At 55.9% G+C, this 19,742-nt stretch overlaps 1 protein-coding gene across 13 annotated transcripts in view; it reads right to left on the reverse strand.

Moving 5' to 3' along the window:
• MSI2 (musashi RNA binding protein 2) overlaps positions 1-19,742 on the reverse strand; it is a 257,207-nt gene that overhangs the window by 17,347 nt on the left and 220,118 nt on the right. For 4 of the 13 annotated variants that reach the window (XM_075440218.1, XM_075440215.1, XM_075440212.1 and 1 more), the window contains 2 exons: positions 10,803-10,826; positions 9,641-9,748 (listed from right to left, as the gene is read on the reverse strand). The exons of 2 other annotated variants lie outside the window; for them this stretch is intronic. In XM_075440218.1, coding sequence (XP_075296333.1) covers positions 9,641-9,748; positions 10,803-10,826 — 132 coding nt within the window. The remainder of the gene's footprint in view (positions 1-9,640; positions 9,749-10,802; positions 10,827-19,742) is intronic. 7 more of the 13 variants (XM_075440223.1, XM_075440219.1, XM_075440214.1 and 4 more) reach the window with 3 other exon arrangements.

Consider the following 19,742-nt stretch of genomic DNA (forward strand, 5'->3'; position numbering starts at 1 on the left):
GTGGTAACGGCACTTGGGATCTTGTGGCAACTGCTCCTCCGCAGTGCAGCACCGGGAGTCCTGCTCCGGCACCAGCGCGGATGCCGAGCGGCGGCACGGACCCAATGCGCGACTGCTAAGCTGCCTCGGACGAGCAGGGAGCAAGAGCTGGGCAGTTTCCAGAAGCTTCCACTACAAAGGCAGCTGTGTAGGTGTTTCACGAGCCCCCCACGGTCCCTCCCGTGCACGCCACGGGCACGCGAGCAGCGCCTGCTTCTGCTGAACGCCGCGGTTACCGCACCCAGAGCAGCAGCCGCGTCTGGAAGCTGTCGGCGTGCACCAATTTGCAGAAGAAAAGACACAAAATTCCACGTATTCAAGCCCAGCTTTTTGAAGTCCCGCAGTTGCGTAGCAGGACAAATAAATGCACTTCCCAGCTCGGCTGTAATTTTTCGCGAAGGATCAATATTTATCACCTAATCGCATTTCCCATCTTGCAGGTTAGCGGTGTCACTCTCGCGCCGGAGGCCACGCCAGGCTCCGCCTGCAGAAGCTGCAGTCAGCGAGCCGGCTCTTGTCACTGCCATACAAAAGGATTTCCTCTCCAGCGGCTCATCTTTAATCATTATAAAAGCACAGAAGTTTAATCCATTTTTGATGTAAGCGCTAATAGCTTTGTGTCCTTGAAGTTCAAAGTGGTCTTCGTGCATGTCGCTAATTAGCCGAGCAAGCAGCCATTCAGCTCCCTCTCATGTTTCTAATTAGATCCTTAACAACAAACAAATGTCGACCTTACAAAGGCTCTGCTACGTTTCCCTCCATTAGTTAAACAGTTTGGGAGGGACGCGGTCCCCACGCGCCCGCATCCCCCCCAGCACAGCCCTCGAGGCTTCGGGCTGGGGGCACCCGGGTGCCGCCCGCAGGAGAGGTCCCACCGCGCTGACGGCGTCCTCAGGGGTGCTGAGACCCGGGGCTGCGGGGAGGGGGTGACCACCCCACGGCCCCCCGTGCCTACCGGGCCAGCCAGGACAGCTAAATAAACTCCACTGCCAGAGGTAAATCAACTCTGTCCCGTTAGCCATCTTCCTAACAGTTTTCTCTGTCAATTCAACTGGTTTTACAGTTAATTTAAAAAATTTAAAATCCGGTGTGCTTTCACGTTCACACACTTCCCACCAAATGCCGGGGGCTGCTTGCTTCCGCTCTTTTCTGAGGCTCCATGTCTGTAACGCGGCGCGCCGGAGCCGCTTCGGCAGCACCGCCCTCGCACTTCCACGCGCTCGGGTTTTCGGGCAAGCGCTTTGCTCAAGCCCTGGCTCCGCGGTGGAGCAGCCCCGGAGAGGGCACCGGCACGGCCCCGCACCCTCCCTCGGGGGGTAACGGGGAGCCCTCTGCACCAGGGAGATCTCTGCGTCGGGGAGCCGCTGCCTCTCGCCCACCCCTCGGGGGGCTGCGGCTGCTCGCTGTCTCGCGGGACCCGACCCCGGCGCTGTACCTGCCGCCTGGGTCTCCGCATGATGCTTTAACACTTATTACCACCCATCCAGCTGGCAAATGTGGGGCAAAGCTCGCGGCGCTGTGCGAACGCAGGCCTCTCTCTAATAATTTTTCTATTTAAAATGACGGAAGAGCTGAGCCAGGCGACGCCGTCGCTGTCACCTCGCGCCGGGTAACGCGAAAGCTGTTGCTACTCTTACCACGGGCAACCACATCTGCATTAATTGTTTACCACAGCCCGGACAGGTCTTTTATTAATATTAATGAGTAACAGGGAACAAAAGGCCCCTTTATTTTTAGCCTACTCTAATTGCGTAGTAATTACTCATCTACAAAACAAATGAGCCGAACTCCATCGCCATAGCAACAGAAACTCCGGCCTCCCACTGTACCACATTAACTGGCTATCGCTCCGGTTAATTTTAAATTGAAGCCTTTTGTGCAATAACAGACAATAAGGGAGGAAAATGAAAGCAAACCCGGGTCTTTGTTTCACTGCGTATTTTAAGCGGCGGTCGCAGGAGGGCACTGCCCGCGGGCACCTTCCCATCGCTGACGGACGCCCAGGGGCTGGATGGACGGACAGGAGCAAGGGGGGTGATCCAGCCAACAGCAGAGGAATCCAGCCCAGAGACCCCGGTGCGTCCTGCACACCGATCCCCTCCCGCGCGAGGGTCTGTGCCAGGCGCCGGCGCAGAGCGGGGTGCTGAGCACACTGAGCAGGCGGCACCAAGGCCATGTCCGAGCAAAGCGTCCTCCCCAGCTGGTACCAACCACCCCCCAAACGAGAACCTGAGCTCATCGACGAGGAGACACGGAGGGAAGCTGGCACCCAGCCCGCGGTGTCTGGGGCCGAGCCGGCGGCACCAGCCCCGCTGTCAGCAGCCAAGACCCCAGCCCCTCGGCAGGGGAGGATTCGGGCACAGACACCCCAGAGTCCTCATGGCACGAAGCTCTGGGCTCTTGCTTTATTTAACTGGTGGGAAATACCCTTAATAAGACCCAGCTGCGTGAATTCATTATTTTTAAACAGCTCAAGTTTATATACCTGCAGACCAATTTTGCATTCTCTGGCAACTACTAATCCAGCACACTCCTCAAGCTAATCCAGAGCCAGATGCACGCTAACATCTGCTGCAAGGAAAAACTCCACCGCTTCTCCTTCAGTTTTCTATTTCAGAAAGGAGAGAGAGCAAAAAAAACCCCAGCTGTAATTATGGATTTACTTTTGAAGCATTTGGGGAGAGAAGCAGCATGAAAATGCTCACAGTAGTATGTCAGTACGATGTGCGCTGCGTCACGTTTAGTAGTTGCTCCAGTAATGGGTAACAGCCTGCGAGTGCCACCAGACAGGCAAGCCGCCCCTCAGCTCAGCGAGCTCCTCACGCCTTCAGTGATTAAAATGCACCAGACGTGCCCATGTGCTCAAGTGTCTCCTTGCACTGGAGAGCTCCCGCTGAAGGCCCCGCTGCCAACTCCGCAGCGACCCGCCCGCGTCTCGCCCGGAACACGGTCTGACGACAACGGCCAGGAGCTCCATCCCTCTGCTTCCGCCGGGAGAAAGGAATAAAACCCCGGTCAACGGCTGCTGGGGGGCTCCGTGGGGCTGGTGCGTGGCTGCCCGGCGTGGTCCTGCGCATCGGCGAGCCGGTCCCTGCCCGCGGCACGAGGCAGCGGCAGCGCCCGCGCCGTCACCGCTCGCCAAGGGACGCTGGGGTGAGCGCTGCCGAGGAGTGTTTTCCCATCGAAAATCATTCTCCTGATTGAAAGGACTGTTAAAAGTTAGCCGCTAAATTCGTTAAAGATTAACTTCCACTGTACTTCAGTCTGCACTCCAGAGCTGGTCACTAATTGCACTGGAGATGATTTATCAAGCGCACAAGATTTTCTATTACAAAATTATTGATTCAAGCTGATGTATTTTAACCACAGCAGACTCCAGCCAGGAGCTCTGCGCAGCGACCGCCGCCGTGGGCAAGGCCGATCAGCGGCAGCACCAGATTGCTTCAGATCTGCTGCTCGGCGCTGCAGGAAGCTCCATCCCTCATGGACCAAAGAAATCCCATGGTGGCAGCCCACAGTAGAGCACGGCGAAGCGTTTTCGCGTGCAGCCAGCGCTCTGGAACCCGGACCAGCACAGCCCCTCTGACCCGAGTCAGGAACGACTCCCCTCCCATGATGTTAACTTTGGGGCAGCAGCCAGAGAAGTGACGGCAGCGCTCACCAACGAGTAAGAGGATATTGGCAGTAACGGGGCCAACGCCACGCAGAGCCGTGCAGAACGGCCTCCTCCAGAGCCGCTGCGCTTCCCGGAGCCGCACGGTGCCTTCACCGCTCGGGCAGAGCCCGGCCGCTGCTCTTCAACACGCGGCGCTGGTCCCCGTGCGCACCCCTCGCCGAAGCCCCGCGCCGCGCGGCGTCCCCCCGCCTCACCCGTCCTGCCGCGCTGCCCGCAGCTCTCGCCGGCACAGACCGCACAGGAGGAGCAAAAGACAAAATCTGATGCAGCCATTAATTTCCCGACGTTTCAGCCACCCAGGCTCTGTCACGTAATTACCGGCGGTTCCAGCGGAGCGAGGAATTTCAGCCCGCGTGCTGCTCCCAAGCGGTCCGCTTGTTAGGTTCTGGCTTTTGAGATTACATAGCTCGGATTAAACTTTATGTACTTTTATATGGTAGAATAAAAGCAGGAGAGCAGTTCCATCAGAGCTGCCGTGCCACAAGGGAGCCCTCTCCGCGGGCCCCATAAATCGCAAACTGGTTCACCGCTGGATCTCGGTAACGCTCCTCCTCACGACGTTTCCGCGAGCCACGCCGGCTCCTCTCCCTCCGCACACACAGACCAACCCTGCCCGCTTTTTTACGGCCGCAATTCGCTAACGCTACGGGTGCCTAACGAGGCGATTCAATTTTTAGAGCACCTTCTCTAAGCGTAAGACAAGGCTTCCGAAACCCCACGCAATTTTGTCGCTCCGCTGGCTGTTAGCCACGCTCCTCACTTCACCGTGTGCCTGGCGCCTTAACCAGCGGGTCGGGTCCCCTCGTCGCCCCGGCGGCTCGAGATCGTGGGGGGAAGCCGTTCTCCCCCCGACGCAGAAGCGTCTCAGCTCCCTGGCAGCAATAGGGACAGTAACAGGGGTGGCTCCGATCGCCTGGCGCAGGCTGGCACTGCGGCAGCCCCATCCGAGCGGCTGTTTGGTTGATTTACTTGATGTTCTATTAGAGGTAAGGAGCGGATACAAATCCTTAATTACATTTTGAAAGCCCATTCTGGATGTTTTATTTCCTTTGAAAGCACTTGCTGGAGGAGCGCGCTGGAGGCGGCCGTGCCTCTCCGCAGCGGAGCGGGAGGACGCTCCAGCCCAGCGCGGCGGCCGGGCGGGGAGGGGGGAAGGTCTGACCGTGCCTCACCGTCGCTTTCCCAGTTTCCCACAGACATTTTCTGACAAGCAACACCACTAAGCAAATCACCAACAGCCGACTTCGGGATCTCAGCTACCGTCTGTGACACCTACTGACTGCAGCTTCGTCTGCACGAGACCTCCCGAAGCTCAGCACCGAGACCCGGGCGCACGCAGCACGGACACTTCGACAGCAGAGACGACAAACGTGCCTCGACCTCCTCACGCTGATATTTATGAAATGCTAAATCTTCATTTAAAAACGTTCCCTCGAGCTGGGTGACATGGCAATGAGTAGGACCCACCGCTAGCTCCGAGCCTCTGCTGCGTAACGAGATTTCAGGTTTCTGACCGAAACCCGGCTGCCTCGTGTCGGAGCGCAGTCGGCGGGACGCGGCCTCCCACACCCGGCGTTCTCCGGACACCCACACGGAGCGGCTGGCGCTTGGCACATCTGGTCTGCGACTGCCAACGAATGATTCTATGGGCTAACATGGACGAGTAACAGGCTGATGAGGAGACCATGATTGTAAAATGATTTAAAAAATATCTTAAGCTCTTTTTAATACAAAATAAAAAGAAGAGTCATCTTAGTTATGTAACGTAGTCAGCGTTTTAATTCCTAGGGGGTTTAATTTGAGAAAAAAAAAGGCAAATTTACTCTCAGCGTAACAGCATGTGCGGGTTCTGGTACCAAGGGGGTAGGTTGCCTACGGTCGGCTTCAATTGAAGCTTCCAGATAAGGGGATTTAACAAATGCGGTACTGTGGATCCAAGCCGTCAGCAGCTCCCTGCTGCGTTGGCAGCCCTACGCTCTCGAGCAGACCAAGGCTCTGCCGTGCACTGCCACGCTGGCTCGCGTTGGTGATTCCTATAATATCAACTCAACAATGCATGTTCTACAACTACATCTACTGCTACCAGTACGACTACTACAGTGCATGCATTTAGTTCAGTCCCACAGATACATACACTCTAAGAACAGGCAAGGGGAGATGTGAAATGTTTTACGGGACGACAGGTGTTTTGCTTTTTAAGTAAGGGAAATTAATAAAAACATCAAAAGAAAGAAAGTGTACAAAAAAATAGAGACATTTCTCGAGAGTTGATATGAGTCGTTTCTCGAACCGTTTCGTCCGAACAAGCAAAAAACATGCAACCAGCTGCTACTAACAAGAAGCTGGACACTGAGAGAGGATTAATAGGTGTGGACAAACCTTCCCGCTGAGAGCGCTCAGAAGAGTGTTTGAGAGGAGGTGTGCACGTCCGAGTGTAAGAGAGGCCGGCAAGTATGCCTCAGAGACACCCTCTCTCACAGCAGCCCCAACCAAGCAAGAGAGAAAACAACAGAACATAACTGCTCACACTCACCATCAAGGTCAGTAGCTCACGTTACGAGGTTTGTTATAGCTGGCAAGTATAAAGTACAGTAAGGGGTTGTCAGGGCGCCGGGCTCAAAGGCAGCGCTGGCAAGCCGGGACTGGCGCCCAAAATCCAGATGTGCCGGGGGTCGGGGTAGGGGGGGGGAGCAGCTCCGGCGCCGCGGCACCGCGCTGTCCCGCCGCGCCGCGTGCCGCCGGCCGTCTCGGCGGGCAAAGCGTGCCCGTGGGAGCCTGCGCCGCTCACCTGGCTCCTCCCGGTGCCGAGCAGCGGCGATCGGGCTGGGTTACGGCGGGCCTGGGCGGTTTTGTCTCCAGTCCTCAGGGAGGAATAGCTGGTGGCAACAGGTTGGGAACTGGAAAAATCTCAGACTGGTCAATGAACCAAAGAGGAAGGAACGAAAACCCTCGCCTGCCAAATTTTCCTTGTCTCGCTCTCCTGCCAAATGAATCCCTCCCGTGGCAAATGCAAGATAAAAATGTGTCCCCCCCTGCCCATGATCGTATTTTAAAAAAAGCACTTACACGACAAAAATGTTTTACACGTAAAAGATGTCAGGTGAGTTCAAAAGAAAGGTGACACTGATAGTGAAGTTGTCTAGGAGGAGTTTGCAGCAGTCAGGCTTTTAGGTTTGCTCGTTTTCCGTGGCTCAGGTCCCAATTCATTAAAAAAAAACCCCAGGAACGGATGAGGTTGTCAAAACCAGCTGAGGGATCCGGCAGCTCGGACCCACCCGGCGTGAACGGAGGTGGCCAAACCCCCCGGTCTGCTCGAGGGCCCTCAGCTACCGCCTCACCGCCGGGACGTTGCCCAGGCACGTGCTTTGTGAAGAGCAGCATGGCTGCGGTCACCCCGCCGGCGCGCGGCGGCTGGGCTGGGCGAGGGTCTGCGAGTGGCACCGAGCACGGGCAGCGGGAAATGTCCCTGTCTGCCGTGACAGAGAAGAGGGCTCGTTCCTCCAGCAAGGCAAACTGGTGACTGCGTCCTGACGCGCTGCGACAGCAAAAGAAGGGGTGAGGGCAGGGAAGACCGGGCTGCAGCTTCCTCCGAAGACCAAGACGCACATCTGGAGGCCGACGCTGTCCCCGGGCGCTCGGCCCCGCCGGCAGGCACGGGTGCGCGGGGCGAGCTCCTGGCCGTGACGCCGGGGAGGTGGGGAAGAGCCGGCGGGACGGGGTCAATTTGGAGTGAGCTGACGGGGCCGGCGCGCTGCGGAAGGGCGGCAGCGATGGGGACGTCCCCGCAGGCTGCGGGCAGAGCAGTCCCCGCGGGCGGCGGGACGCCCTGCCCTGGCGCTTGCCAGCTCTTTTCCATTCACCAGCAGAAAGGGGCCGGTAAGGGCCGGCTGTGCTGCGCTCTCTGCGTTCGGCTTCGGCAGGCGTGAAGGAGGGGTGCGCAAATTTGCAAAGGAAAAAGAAAAACCGAAAAGAAGAAGAAGAAAAAAAAAACCCCAAACCCCAGCCATTTTTCTTGTAATGAATGGGGCCCACACACTGCAGCGCGAGATGGATCGCACTCCTGAACACAATTCACTACCACTGCCGGATGGAAGCGGCGAGCCCAGGGTGTCCCTTCCGAAAACCGCCTGGGGATGGCAATGACCCTGCGTGACACAGCGCTGCTCCCACTGCACGTCGGGCCGGGCGGGGGCAAACCCATCTTCCTCCTCCTCCAGCTCCCGGGGCCGGGGCGGCTCTTTGGATTCAGTTTTGGGGTTTTGCCAGTTGTGTGCACAGAGGCAATTTTGAGGCTTGAGAGGCATTTCCAAACACCATACTGCTCTTTAGACTTGCCAGGAAGGGTGTTGTTAATCTAGGGTTAGATTTAGTTTCGTATTGCAAGTTCAAATAAAAAACAAACAGAAAAAAAAAACGAAAAACCAAAACGAAACAGAAAACCCAACAGAAGGAAAACCAAAAAACACTCAAATTAAAGACAAATGATTTTCAGGCACAGAATTGTTCAATGCTCAGTTCAGTTGTAATGGGCACCAAAAGCACTCCGATTAAAAAATAAAAATAATAAAAATAATCAGGGAAGCAACGTTAATCCAGCCAAACCCTCTGTGCCTCGCTAAGGGGCAACTCACCAGGTCTGTTTGCACCAACAACGGAACCTGCAGGGCAAAGCGTCAGCGAGAGGCAGGGACCATGCCGCCTGCCTTCCCGAAATCGCGGGCAAAACCAATCTCTTTTTTCAGTTTTTGCTTGTTTTCTTTCTCTTTTTTTTTTTGGGTTTGTTTTTCCCCCTCCGGGAAGGGGCAGAAGGAAAAGCCGGGAGAGGGGGGATCCCCACAACCAGTCTGGCAAGTCACCCCTTAGGCGCTCTCTACATGCCACGAGATGGAACTGGTACAGAAAATCCTTTGTAGCCTGCAAGCAGTGCCAGTTTGCATGGAACGGAGTTCTCCTGGTGTCTTTCTTTGGCCTCCACGGCATCGGGCTCGCACTCGAGACACACCCGGGCCTGCGCCCTCCTCGAAACCCCTCGCGCAGCGGTTTCGTCGCGTCTTTTCGGCGACAGCCCGGCCAACCCACCGGCGCTGCCAGAAAAGCCACCGAGAAACCCCCGCTTCAGGACTGCGCCATGAGCGTGCTGGAGACCCCCGCCCCGGCGCCGCGCACGCCAGCGAGCCGGCCCGGCGAGGGGCTGGCAGCGGGGCCCGGCGAGGGGCGCGGGGCGGCAGGCGCGGGAGCCGGGGCGGCGGCGGGCGCTGCCGAGCCGACAGCTCGCTGATGGCCGTGCTGAACACCGAATTACCTGAGCAAAGCGCTGACCCACGTGTTGAGCTCAATTTAAAACCTGAGGTAATCACGGCAATTGGTAACGATTTATTTATTTCCCTTAAGGGGAAAAAAATAAAAGTTTTCAGCAGGACAAAGAAGAAAAGCTTTGACGCTCCCCATGGCAGCAGGCCGGGCTGCGAAGCGCTGGCCGCGGCGGAGGAGGCGAGAGCGGCTCCGGGCATGGCGGGAGCGCCCGGGGCCGCCGCCGCCGCCTCAGCCCGGCCCCAGCTTCCCATGAGAAACGAAAACTTTTTTTCAAAAACACGAATTAAGTTTTTTTTGGGGGTGTCCTTTATCACCTCGAATTTAAACCAAAGAAACAAAGAAACCAACGTAATAAAGGAATAAATAAAGAAACAAATCGGAATATCTACCCTGCTTTTGGCAGTTCCTACGCCAATCTCCTGCAAGGTGCTCCAGGCCCCGTGGCCTCTGCTTGTAGTTTGGGTTTGGTTTGGGGTTTTTTATTTTTTATGTAACTTTTAAATTTTTTTTTTCTTTCCGATCGTTTGTTTTCAGGTCCCCAGGATAAGCGTGAGGAAAATCAGAGAAATGACGGAGAGCTGCAGCCACACAGAATACCGACAGAGCGTTTACCTGACCCTGCACTCTGAGGGTTTGCTCTTCCACGGGCCCCCCTACCTGATCCTCTTGCTGCCGCCACGGCCGCCGCTGCTACTGGTCCATAAGCCGCTGCCGGAAAACCTGGCCGTGGAGAAAAGGAGAAGGGTAAAGAACGAGGCCAGCGGGTACCGCCAGTCCCTGCGGGGCGCGGGCGGCCGCCGCGGTGTTCCAGAGCTCGCCGTCCCGGCTCTCCATGCCCCGGCACCGCTGCTCCGAGCCGAGGGACCCGCTGCCGGTGGTCTCTGCCGGCGCAGAGCCGGCCCGCAGCCCCCCGCCGCGGAGGTGCCCGGCCACGGCACGCTGCGACGGCCGCGGTGCCGGCGCGGGCAGAGCCTGCAGCGCTTGGCTCGGGTCACACCGCGCCGCCAAACAACGAGGGAGTTCTGCTCGTTGCTTATTTGCAAGTGATAATAACGTGCCGATGTACAGACGTAGCAGTAATGGGAAATACGAGGAGGTCCTCACGTCGAGATCACAGATTTTGCTGGGATCAAGCAGAAAAAAGTCACTGGAATGTAATTTAGAAAAAGAAAGCAAGGAAGGAAGCGTTTGAAAGCAAAACAGCCGCAGATCAAGGAGCGCTGAGACACGCACCCTGCTAGAGGGGGACCAAGCCCGTGCAGAGGAACGGAATGCTGCTAGCGAGAGTGCAGGTTTAGTTTCTCAATTAATATTCAAAAGCTCTGCCAGAGGCTCTGACTTTAAATATATATCTTTTAAGAGGGCAAAGGCAAGGTCCAGGTGACCAGCAAGAAGCCCAGCCCCCCTCGCTGCAAAGTCAACAGAACCCTGGGAGGCTTTTGGTCCCCGGGGAGCTGCGATGGCTCCCGGTGACAGGGACATCCCTGGGGCAGCCACCACCGCGGGACCTGCCCCGCGAGCGGGCTCCGGGACTTTGATCAGAGCTGCTTTGCAGTGCTGAAGAACCACAGAAAAACACCCGAGACAAGAGAAGCAGCGAGCAGCGAGCTGGAGGAACAGAGAGAGAGACCCCGAGCGACCGGCAGACTACGAGCCCGCTACCTCTAGCACTACCGTCTCAGCTACAAGAAGTCTACCAGGGGGAAAGGAGCAGAGAACAACTAGGCTAAAGTGACTTGAAGCTACTGAAAACATCAATGAAAAAAAGACATACTTGCATTTAAATATGGTAATAGGGCTGTTGGGGAAAAAAAAAAAAATTGTTGGTAAATATATGCACAGCTACCCCAGGCTGGTGTCTGCTGCCGCTCCCCCTGCGCAGAGCCCACGCTCCACACGGCAAACGCTGCTCCTCAACGCCAGCGTGAATCTGTTTGCATTCTGTTGCTGAGCTGCTGCGATCTCTGGGGAGTGGGATGCAGGAGGGAGCGCAGCCAGACCGGGGGATGCTCTAACCCAAAACCCGAGCGCGGGATTCCCTCTTGCTGATGATGGAGCCATCAGCCCTGGTTGGGTCCCCCCACCGTGCATTCAGGGCTGGAGCTGAGATTTCCAGGAGCGAGACGACCTCGGTGTTTGAGTCAAACCAACGTCCAAAGAGCAGGGAAAGCATCTGCAGGACAAGGGCTGAGGCTCTGCGGCTGCGTTCTCACGCCCAGCCATGCCTGGGCCAAGCCCCGAGCCCTCCCGTGGTGGGTCAGGAGGGAGCAGAGCTGGCTCTGTCCCTACGGCCTCTCCTCCTCCGCTCCCTGCCCACCACAGCACGCGTCCCGAGAGCAGCGTCCTCAGCATTCCCACGGCACGTCCAGGACCAGCTGGCCACCAGCAAACCTCGCGTTTGGAGGCTCCAGGGGCTCCCTAAACCATCCATCAGGCATCACAGGAGCTGTGGATTTTCCACGGAATAAAATGCCTCCGCCAAAACCAATCAAACACCCTTCAAATCACCAAGCATCCCCTGAAAGCAGCATAAAAAGCAGCACTGCAAAGTTTGTTTCTCTTGTTCAGCTGCCAGAGCAGCTCAGTGTCTATTTGAAATGCAGGACGAGAAGTTTTGCTACGCAAAAGCAGAATGAAATAACAAGGGTGGAGAAGGCACTCCACAGAAAGAGCCTGAACAAAGAACCTGGTACCGCGTTCCAGCAGACAGATGTGTGAAAAATTAATCCCTCCACCTCCAAAGAAAGCTATTATCCCAGTTCTGAGATAAAAGCATCTGTGCGACATGGCACTCCAAACAACTCAAGCGTGATCGGCTGCTCCTGCTCTGCCCGGGAACGCCGTGGCCGGGCAGACGCTGAGCGACAGCGGCACGGCCGCTGCGGGGCCCTTACGGCTGCAGAAGTGGGAGACAGAAACAGGGATCGATTACTGAGATCGGCAAAAACCTGCTCGCCGACAGAGACCCAGGGGCTGGCTCCACCACTGCAGGACCCCCGAGTCAACCCCACGTGCTGCAAGCCATCAGCCCCCCACGCCGGAATTGGATTTCCAGGCACCGCATCGCTCAGCCGAAGCCAGATTTCCCCGTCGCCACGCTGCTGCGCGCACTGACGCCGCGCGACGTCTCTCAGCCCTGATCTGGCTGTTTGCTCCCGAAGGTCTTGGCAGCGATCGGCAGCTGACGCTGTCCCCATTTCACAGACGGGATAAAACGAGGCACAACGAAGCAAAACGACTGGAGAAAGACACCTGCGGCCAGCCAAGGGTGCAGCCGGGCTCTGGTGGGTTCTGGTCTCAAGCTCCACCGCTGCAATTCCCTCGTACCAACCCCCCAGCGCTATTTAAGCACTTCTGTCACACTGTACAGCTCCCTCCCGCTGTTCATAATCCTCGGCACCAGTGAAGCCCTCACAGAACAGCACTACACTGACAGTACAATTCATACTGAACCCGTTTTGCGTACCACGCGGAATTTCTGCCGCTCTCCCCGCTCTGCCTGCGTGGTCACACCACCCCGTCGTCGCAAAATTCGAGCGCTGCGCTATCTGCAGCTCTTTAGCGAAGAGGAAAGCATCCGCAGGCACTTCTGCCGGTTTCCAGGCCCCCAGAAGGAACCTGCTTCTCCATGGAGCCCGGTCCCCCAGGCCACAGCGGTGCTTCGGTGAGGCTGCGTGCCCGCGGGCATCCCCTCCCCTGGCACCAGGGTGTAACACAGGGCGAAATCACAGAATCACAGAATAGTAGGGGTTGGCAGGGACCTCTGTGGGTCACCCAGCCCAACCCCCTGCCAAAGCAGGGTCACCCAGAACAGGCTGCACAGGACCTTGTCCAGCCGGGGCTGGAATATCTCCAGAGAAGGAGACTCCACAGCCTCCCTGGGCAGCCTGGGCCAGGGCTCCGTCACCCTCAGAGGGAAGAAGTTCTTCCTCATCTTCAGCTGGAGCTTCCTCTGCTTCAGTTTGTGCCCGTTGCCCCTTGTCCTGTCACTGGGCACCACTGAAAAGAGTCTGGCCCCATCCTCCTGACCCCCACCCTGCAGATATTTATCAGCATTTCTAAGGTCCCCTCGCAGCCTTCTCTTCTCCAGGCTGAACAAGCCCAGCTCCCTCAGCCTCTCCTCGTAGGAGAGATGCTCCAGTCCCCTCATCATCCTCACAGCCCTCCGCTGGACTCTCTCCAGCAGCTCCTCATCTTTCTTGAAGTGGGGAGCCCAGCACTGGACACAGTACTCCAGATGAGGCCTCACCAGAGCAGTGTAGAGGGGAAGGAGAACCTCCCTCGTCCTGCTGGCCGAGTCCCAGCGGCACCTTCTCAGCTGCCGTTCCCCATCGGAACGGATGCGATCCACCCGCCCTGACCCATGGGGACCCCAGCACGGGGACCCCCCCGAGGGCCGGAGCAGGGGACAAGGAGCCCGGCGTGTGACATGCCAGCACCGCCGCTTTCCCTTAGCAGCGCCGGGAGACGCGAGCGGTGCTGCGGGGACGCGGGACTGCGGGGCGCGGGGGACCCCCGGGGCCGCGGAGGGCTGGGGGGTACCGGCAGGCTCTGCGCACCCTGCAGCCAGCTGCTGGGGGGCTTGCACGCTCCCGGTTCCTTCCTAACAGGTAACTGGGTGCCAGGGACGCCTTGAAGGCGACGGAGCATCGACCGCAGCGTGCTCTGGATCCCACCCCCAGCCAGGCAGCCCGGCTCCCTCCGAGCCCTCTGCTCTCAGAAGTCAACTGGGAAACCCAAAGGGGCGCAGGGGGAGATCAATTAATTCACCGTGTTTGCTTTCGGCGCTCCGATCCCTGCCGAAACGATCCCTGCCCCGCTTTGTGTATCCGCTGCTTACGATCGCCCAGAGAAAACAAGACACCAGAGCTGCTCAAAAGGACACAAGTGCCCACTTTCGGCACTGCAATTAGAAGATATTTTACAATAAATGTTTTGCAGCGGGCTTGCACGCTGCCCAGGAAAGCCCTGAGGATTCACACCAATTTCATGCTCTCTTATGCTCTGAACGAGCTAAAGCCAGTATTTGGAGTTCAATTTTTCACAGATAAATTTTTCTGCTTCCTGCATCAATAGTTCCACTCCGAATCCTGAAGCAGCCTCGCAGGAGGGAAGATGGACACATCTGTTTTTAAATGCCTCGCCCTAAGGTCGCAGATTTAGCCGAGGGCTGGCTGCAAGCTACCGCCTTCTCCAGGGCACAGAGGGGTCTGGGCGAGGGGGGATTGAGGGGTGCCCCCCGCCCCGAGCAGCAGGGCTGGAGCCGGGCAGGCAGCGCACAGCCCCGCCGGGAGCCCGGGGTTTAGCAGCTCTGCCAGGGATTTGGGAACAAATCTGGCGAGAGCTACGCTGCCCGCGCAGGGCCAGGGGTCCCTGCCCTGCTCCATCTCCCGCTCCGGCGGGATCGCTCCCTCCTCAAATCACCGATTCCTCCCTTCGCCCCGCCTGAAGCCAGCTGCAAGGCAGCCAGGAGTGAGTGAAGAGCACAAGAACCAAGTTACAGCCCCTTCCTCCACTCCAGCTGCCAGGACTCCTCGCATGCAGCCCTGGCTTCTCTGTGAGAAGTCACTGACTCATTCTGCAGACCCCAAATACCCCCAAAGGACACAAGACCCTCTAGAGCCAGCCAGACAACAGGAATCAAACCAAAAAGAAGTCACAAAGAACACGAAATTCGTTCTTCTATCAAAGAATATCACGCAAAGAATTTTCTCTGCTCCTAACGGCTCAGGCACTGGGGGCACGGGAGGTCGTACGCCCAGACTTCAGCAAGAAGCACAGGGATTCAAAACCAGAATAAAACCAGAAGCCGAGATTCTCAAATCACCACCTGACTCCAGCACCAGACTTCAGAAAATCACCAGAATTACGGGACACGCGTGGAGAATAAAACCAAAGCCACCACAAAGCCACCCCTAGCAAGCAAAACCCCTGCTCTCTGTCTCGGGGTGCCAGGAGCCTCCGCAGACGCCGGCAGCGGGGCTGCGGCGCGGTCTGACGCGGGGCGTTTCGGAGGGCCCTGGGCCGACGGGACGGAGCTGGGAGGCTGCATCCCCCCCGCACTCTGCCGACGGCGCTCCCCAGCGCGCCCGACGCCGGTCGTTTAGGAGGTTCACTTGATCTCCCAGGAAAAAAGTGCCAAGTCTGGAACATAAAATCGTCTGCAAGTTGAGGGGGAACAGGAGCAGGGGAACCCGATACCCTCTTTTCAAAAAACGTTACCAGCTGCTTTGATCAGCGCAGCGAGGCTTGGCGAGGCTCACAGCTGTCATTTCAAATGGGCTCTCGCTTGCATTATTCTTTCCATTAGCCAGTGTTATCCTGTTTGTAGGATCTTTCGGCTTCATTTCAAAAGTATCAGAGACTCAGAATCACCAAGCAGAAGAGCCTGGTCGCTTTTTTTTCTTTTTTGAAGGCAGGCAGGCGTGGGTCCAATTTACTGGACAAAAATGTAGTCTTCCATGGTGAGCACGCACAAGGGAAAGCTCCATCCCAAAACAATCCCTTTACGTTCCAAACCTTCATCTCTCAGACTGCTCTGTCTCAGACTCCCCCTCCCTTTCCGTAAGAAAACAAGGACGAGAAAGAAAAAAATCTGCCACCACTTCAAGCTTTAGATTAACAACGAAATGCTCAATATTTAAAGAGTATATACCCAGAGAAACCCCATTTCATCTAGAACTGATGGAAGATCATGATTCTACCACATCGCTCGCAACCCGTTACTGCGGTTTAGTGGCAATTAACTCTGGGATTTGATTGAAGACTCTACCAAAGCTCTCCCCAAGTCCGTCGGAAGCGAACGCGGAAGTAGCTACCAGCCCTGCTTGAAATGTCTCGTGTTACCCACCAGTGACCCCAGTTTGTCCGTCAGCAGTGGGGTAGGGCCGTCCAGGCAGCAGCAAACGGAGGGCACCGAGCAAGGCGCCGGGCAGACCGCCACGGAGATGGTGGAAAATTTCTTTCCCAAGCTATTGATCAAGTCTATTAACACTTCAGCATCTCCAAGCCCGCTCTGAGCCCTTTACCGTGACAGCCCCATTAAGCGTTTCCCTTTGTCTTTATACGCTGTGTTACACCAAGCTTATTAAAATCTATTTCACCAGGTCAGAAAATTAGCGAACTTCAGATCCAGCGCATCGCGCATCCCGGCAGCCTCATTAAGCAGCCCGCTGCGTTATTCAAGGCACACTCATCTGCTGCTTCAAATGTGCGGCGCGTGGCGAGATGCGGTGGGAGGCTCCTCCGCGCCAGACACCCGCGACGCGCTGCACACCGGACGCCTGTTTGCGGGCGGACGTTATTGCGAACAAACAGTTCTGCTTCGGAATTTCAACAAAACAATAAAACCCTACAGTTCATTTAAAATTTGGCACTTCCACTTTACGTACAGTAAACGGCTCATTTTTCAGCTGTTTACCACTCTCAGGCCACGGTTTTTAAAATGAGAATGATGCACTTTTGCCCAGTAATTACTTTCTGCATCAGTGAGACAAAGCCCTGTTTGTCTCCAAATTATCATTCTGTGTCGTTTGGAGTGTAATAACCCCTCTGCAGTTATTTCACCGTACAGAAAACTGGGAATCTTCTCAAAGGCAAACAGTTTATTCTAAGAAAACTGTTCTAAATTACCTGAACCAAAACGCCAGAGCTGGTAGCTCATTTAATTTATTGACTGTACTTAAAAACTGCTCCTACTCTGCAGCAGCTTCACGGCGTCCGCTGCACTTCTCCAACGTGTCCTGCGCAAACTGCACCTCCCACCACCCACCACTCGAACCCAGTATGTCATCTGGATTCTCCCTAATTTAGTAACTGGTGAAACACAGAGAATTATGAGCTTCAAGCGAACGCAGCTGATGTGGATGAAAGAGGATCTCAACCAAATCGCTTCCCAAAAGCAAGTATTTCTCTTCAATACTAAGTTGATGGCTCTGATGAAATCATTTCTCATTTTAAAGCCCAAAGCCAAACATTTACCATCGATTTTTAATAAGCAAGGTAAGTACAAAGGAAAGGATGACTGCAGGGGGAGGACCACCTGCGAGCTCCCTGCGCCCGCGCTGCCAGGCAGCGCAGCAGCTCCGGGCTGCGGTCACCTGCTGCCGCAGGAACCAGCGCAGGTTACACGGAGCAGCGCTCGGGCACCTATTTAAAGACCAGCAAAGTGGCGCTGATTTGCTTCAGGCCTCATTTCAGTTGCTTCGATGGTACAGAAAATGAGCTATTTGGTTAAACTGCTTGCTTAAATTTTTATGAATGACCTAAACTATCTGGGTAAGTATTATTAAAAGACAGATCCTTGACGATGAACACAGGCATTAAAAGAACTCATGTCTGGAGGCTGAAGCTGGAAAAATTCAACGCAGAGAAGCAGTAACTAGGCAAAAGAGAAGGTAATTAATCAGAGGACAAGGTTATCAGAGGGTAGGAAATTCTCCGCAACCTACATGTTTCGAGGTGGCGAGCGAATGCCCCCCTCGGAGAGACAGCGCAGCTCACCGGGCACGGCAGCCGTCGCGGGCGGAATCGGGGAGCTTCCCACCGCCCAGCTGGGACCGCGCCGGGCACTCCGTGAGAGCAGAGGGCTGTGGTGCTGAGCCCGGACGCCCGGAGGGCATCGCTGCAGCAACGACGCATCGCTGCGCCGGGGCAAAGGACAGCTTGGAAGCTGCTTAATTCTCCGCCTGAAATCCCGCTACCGAGCGTGATCGAAAACCACTCACGTTTGAACATTTTTGTGCTGGAAGGAGGCTCATCTCTTCAAGTTCTTTGCAACCCCTAGCACCCAGGTTTACAGTTCAAAATTGTATCTACAGAGGCACAACAGCAGGCCAGCTCTCTCGCTCCGGCTACCTCGGACACGTCGAATTCCTTTCAGCAGAACTGGCGTTACCAGATCACGTTCTCCTTTCTATAGGGTTATCTGTGTTTTCTTCCATACGTGCCTGTTTGCGTTCTGCCTCTTTACTCTTGTGAATAATTATTCTCATCTCCCTTCCCTGCTGCTGCAGCTGTGGCCTGCTCGCAGCCGAAGCGATGGCTCGGGAGCTCTGCTGCTGCAGCAGCACCCCGAAATGCAGAGAGATCCTGAGACTGCCAGGTTTGGGGTGTTCTTCCCCTTTCTCTCCTCCCTGACTCTTGAAGATCACTCCGTTTCAGGGCAACGAGCCTGAAGCTTTAAAGCCTGTCTCAAACTCCACGCACGGATCAGCGAGCAGCTGAGAACAGGACAGTCGGCATCTACGTTCGATGTTCAGGATGTTCCTACTGCTCAGGCAGTCACGCGAGGTACCAGCAGAGAAGAACCTCGCGGGGATCTGGGCAGTCGGGTCCTCAGCCAGACGTGCGGACGGGGAAACCTTCAGCGCAGCCTCTCCGGCGCAGGGGTGACGGGGCACGAGCTGGAACCGGCGGAAGCTGGGCCACCAGCTCAGGTCAACAGCTCATCTCTCAAAAACCTCACCTTAAATTCAATATCCAGGAGATTATTTCAAGGAGTGGGCAAAGGGGAGGTGCAAAAGGAACTTTGTGCAGTTCTCTGCAGCACTGAAAAAAAGCAACTCTTCTCAGGAAAAAGGTGCCCAAGAGGCAATGGTGCTCCAGCTCTGCTCGGATGCAGGGAGCAGCTCCAGACACCATTTTTCCCTGCGTCAAAACAAAAGCTACTGTCATCTAAGCAGAACTTGAAGGAGTACCTTCTGGCTGGAAATTTATGGGCTCTGCTATATTAATTTCTCAGCTTGCTGTCTGCAGTTCCAGCTGCTCCTCACTCCAGGGATGCACCTGCAATGCGAACAGTCCTGCCCTCCGCCAGCAAAAGAAACCCAAAATCTTAATTTTAAAACAGGTCCAGTCTACAGTCTTTGTTTTCTCTGATGGAGGCTGAAACGGAGAGGTTTGAAGAGCGGTAATTAAGGTGGTTCTAGCAGATTTCAAATGCACTCTGTAAACGATCTTACGCCATGCAGACGCAGTAACGTGTTCTAGGTGGAAAAAAGCAAGCAGCGCAGGGATGAGGGGAGCAGATTTTAAACAGTCAAGAAAGGGTTAGACAAGGGAGCGAGAAACATCTCCAGCTTCGTGCCACATCTCTTACGGTTACGAGGTTTAACTAACTGAATAGACAATTTAAAATATATTTTGTACTTCCTCCTCCTATTTTGCAGCTGCCAGCAATTTCTCCTTCTTTCTTTATGTTAAGTTTGATCATTCAAGTATCATGACCAGACAAACTTTGCTCCCACTACTAAATATTCTACAAGTCTTAGACTTCACAGCGCTTTAAAAGACCGTTTGACAGCGTTGACTCTTACTGATGCCAACTTCGTTGCTCCCCACCGGTAAAGCAGCGACGCGTAGGCAGCATCTCCACTTTCAGATCGCTTCACATCACCAGAGCAGACAGCTGGGTGCTCGCGTACACGGGAGCGTGGCTCGGGGTCGTCGAAGCACCGTGCACACCGCGCTGGGAGCCAGCCCTTGGCTGGTATCACCTGGCCACGTCCTCTGGGGGGGTTGGGTTTGGTTTGGCTGCGTCTGCTGCGCTGAGCGTGTCGGCTCCCCGGCCGTGCCAGCCGCGCGCAGGTGGCAGAGCCGCAGCTCCCCAGCAGGGCCACCGCTTCGCCCCGCCGCAGCCCGCTGCAGGGACCGGCCAGCTTCGCAGCGTGCCGAGGCCACGGACACGCTCTTCTCCTCGCTCCCACCACGCTCC

Source organism: Opisthocomus hoazin, chromosome 20 (assembly GCF_030867145.1).
Source record: "Opisthocomus hoazin isolate bOpiHoa1 chromosome 20, bOpiHoa1.hap1, whole genome shotgun sequence".
NCBI lineage: Eukaryota > Metazoa > Chordata > Aves > Opisthocomiformes > Opisthocomidae > Opisthocomus > Opisthocomus hoazin.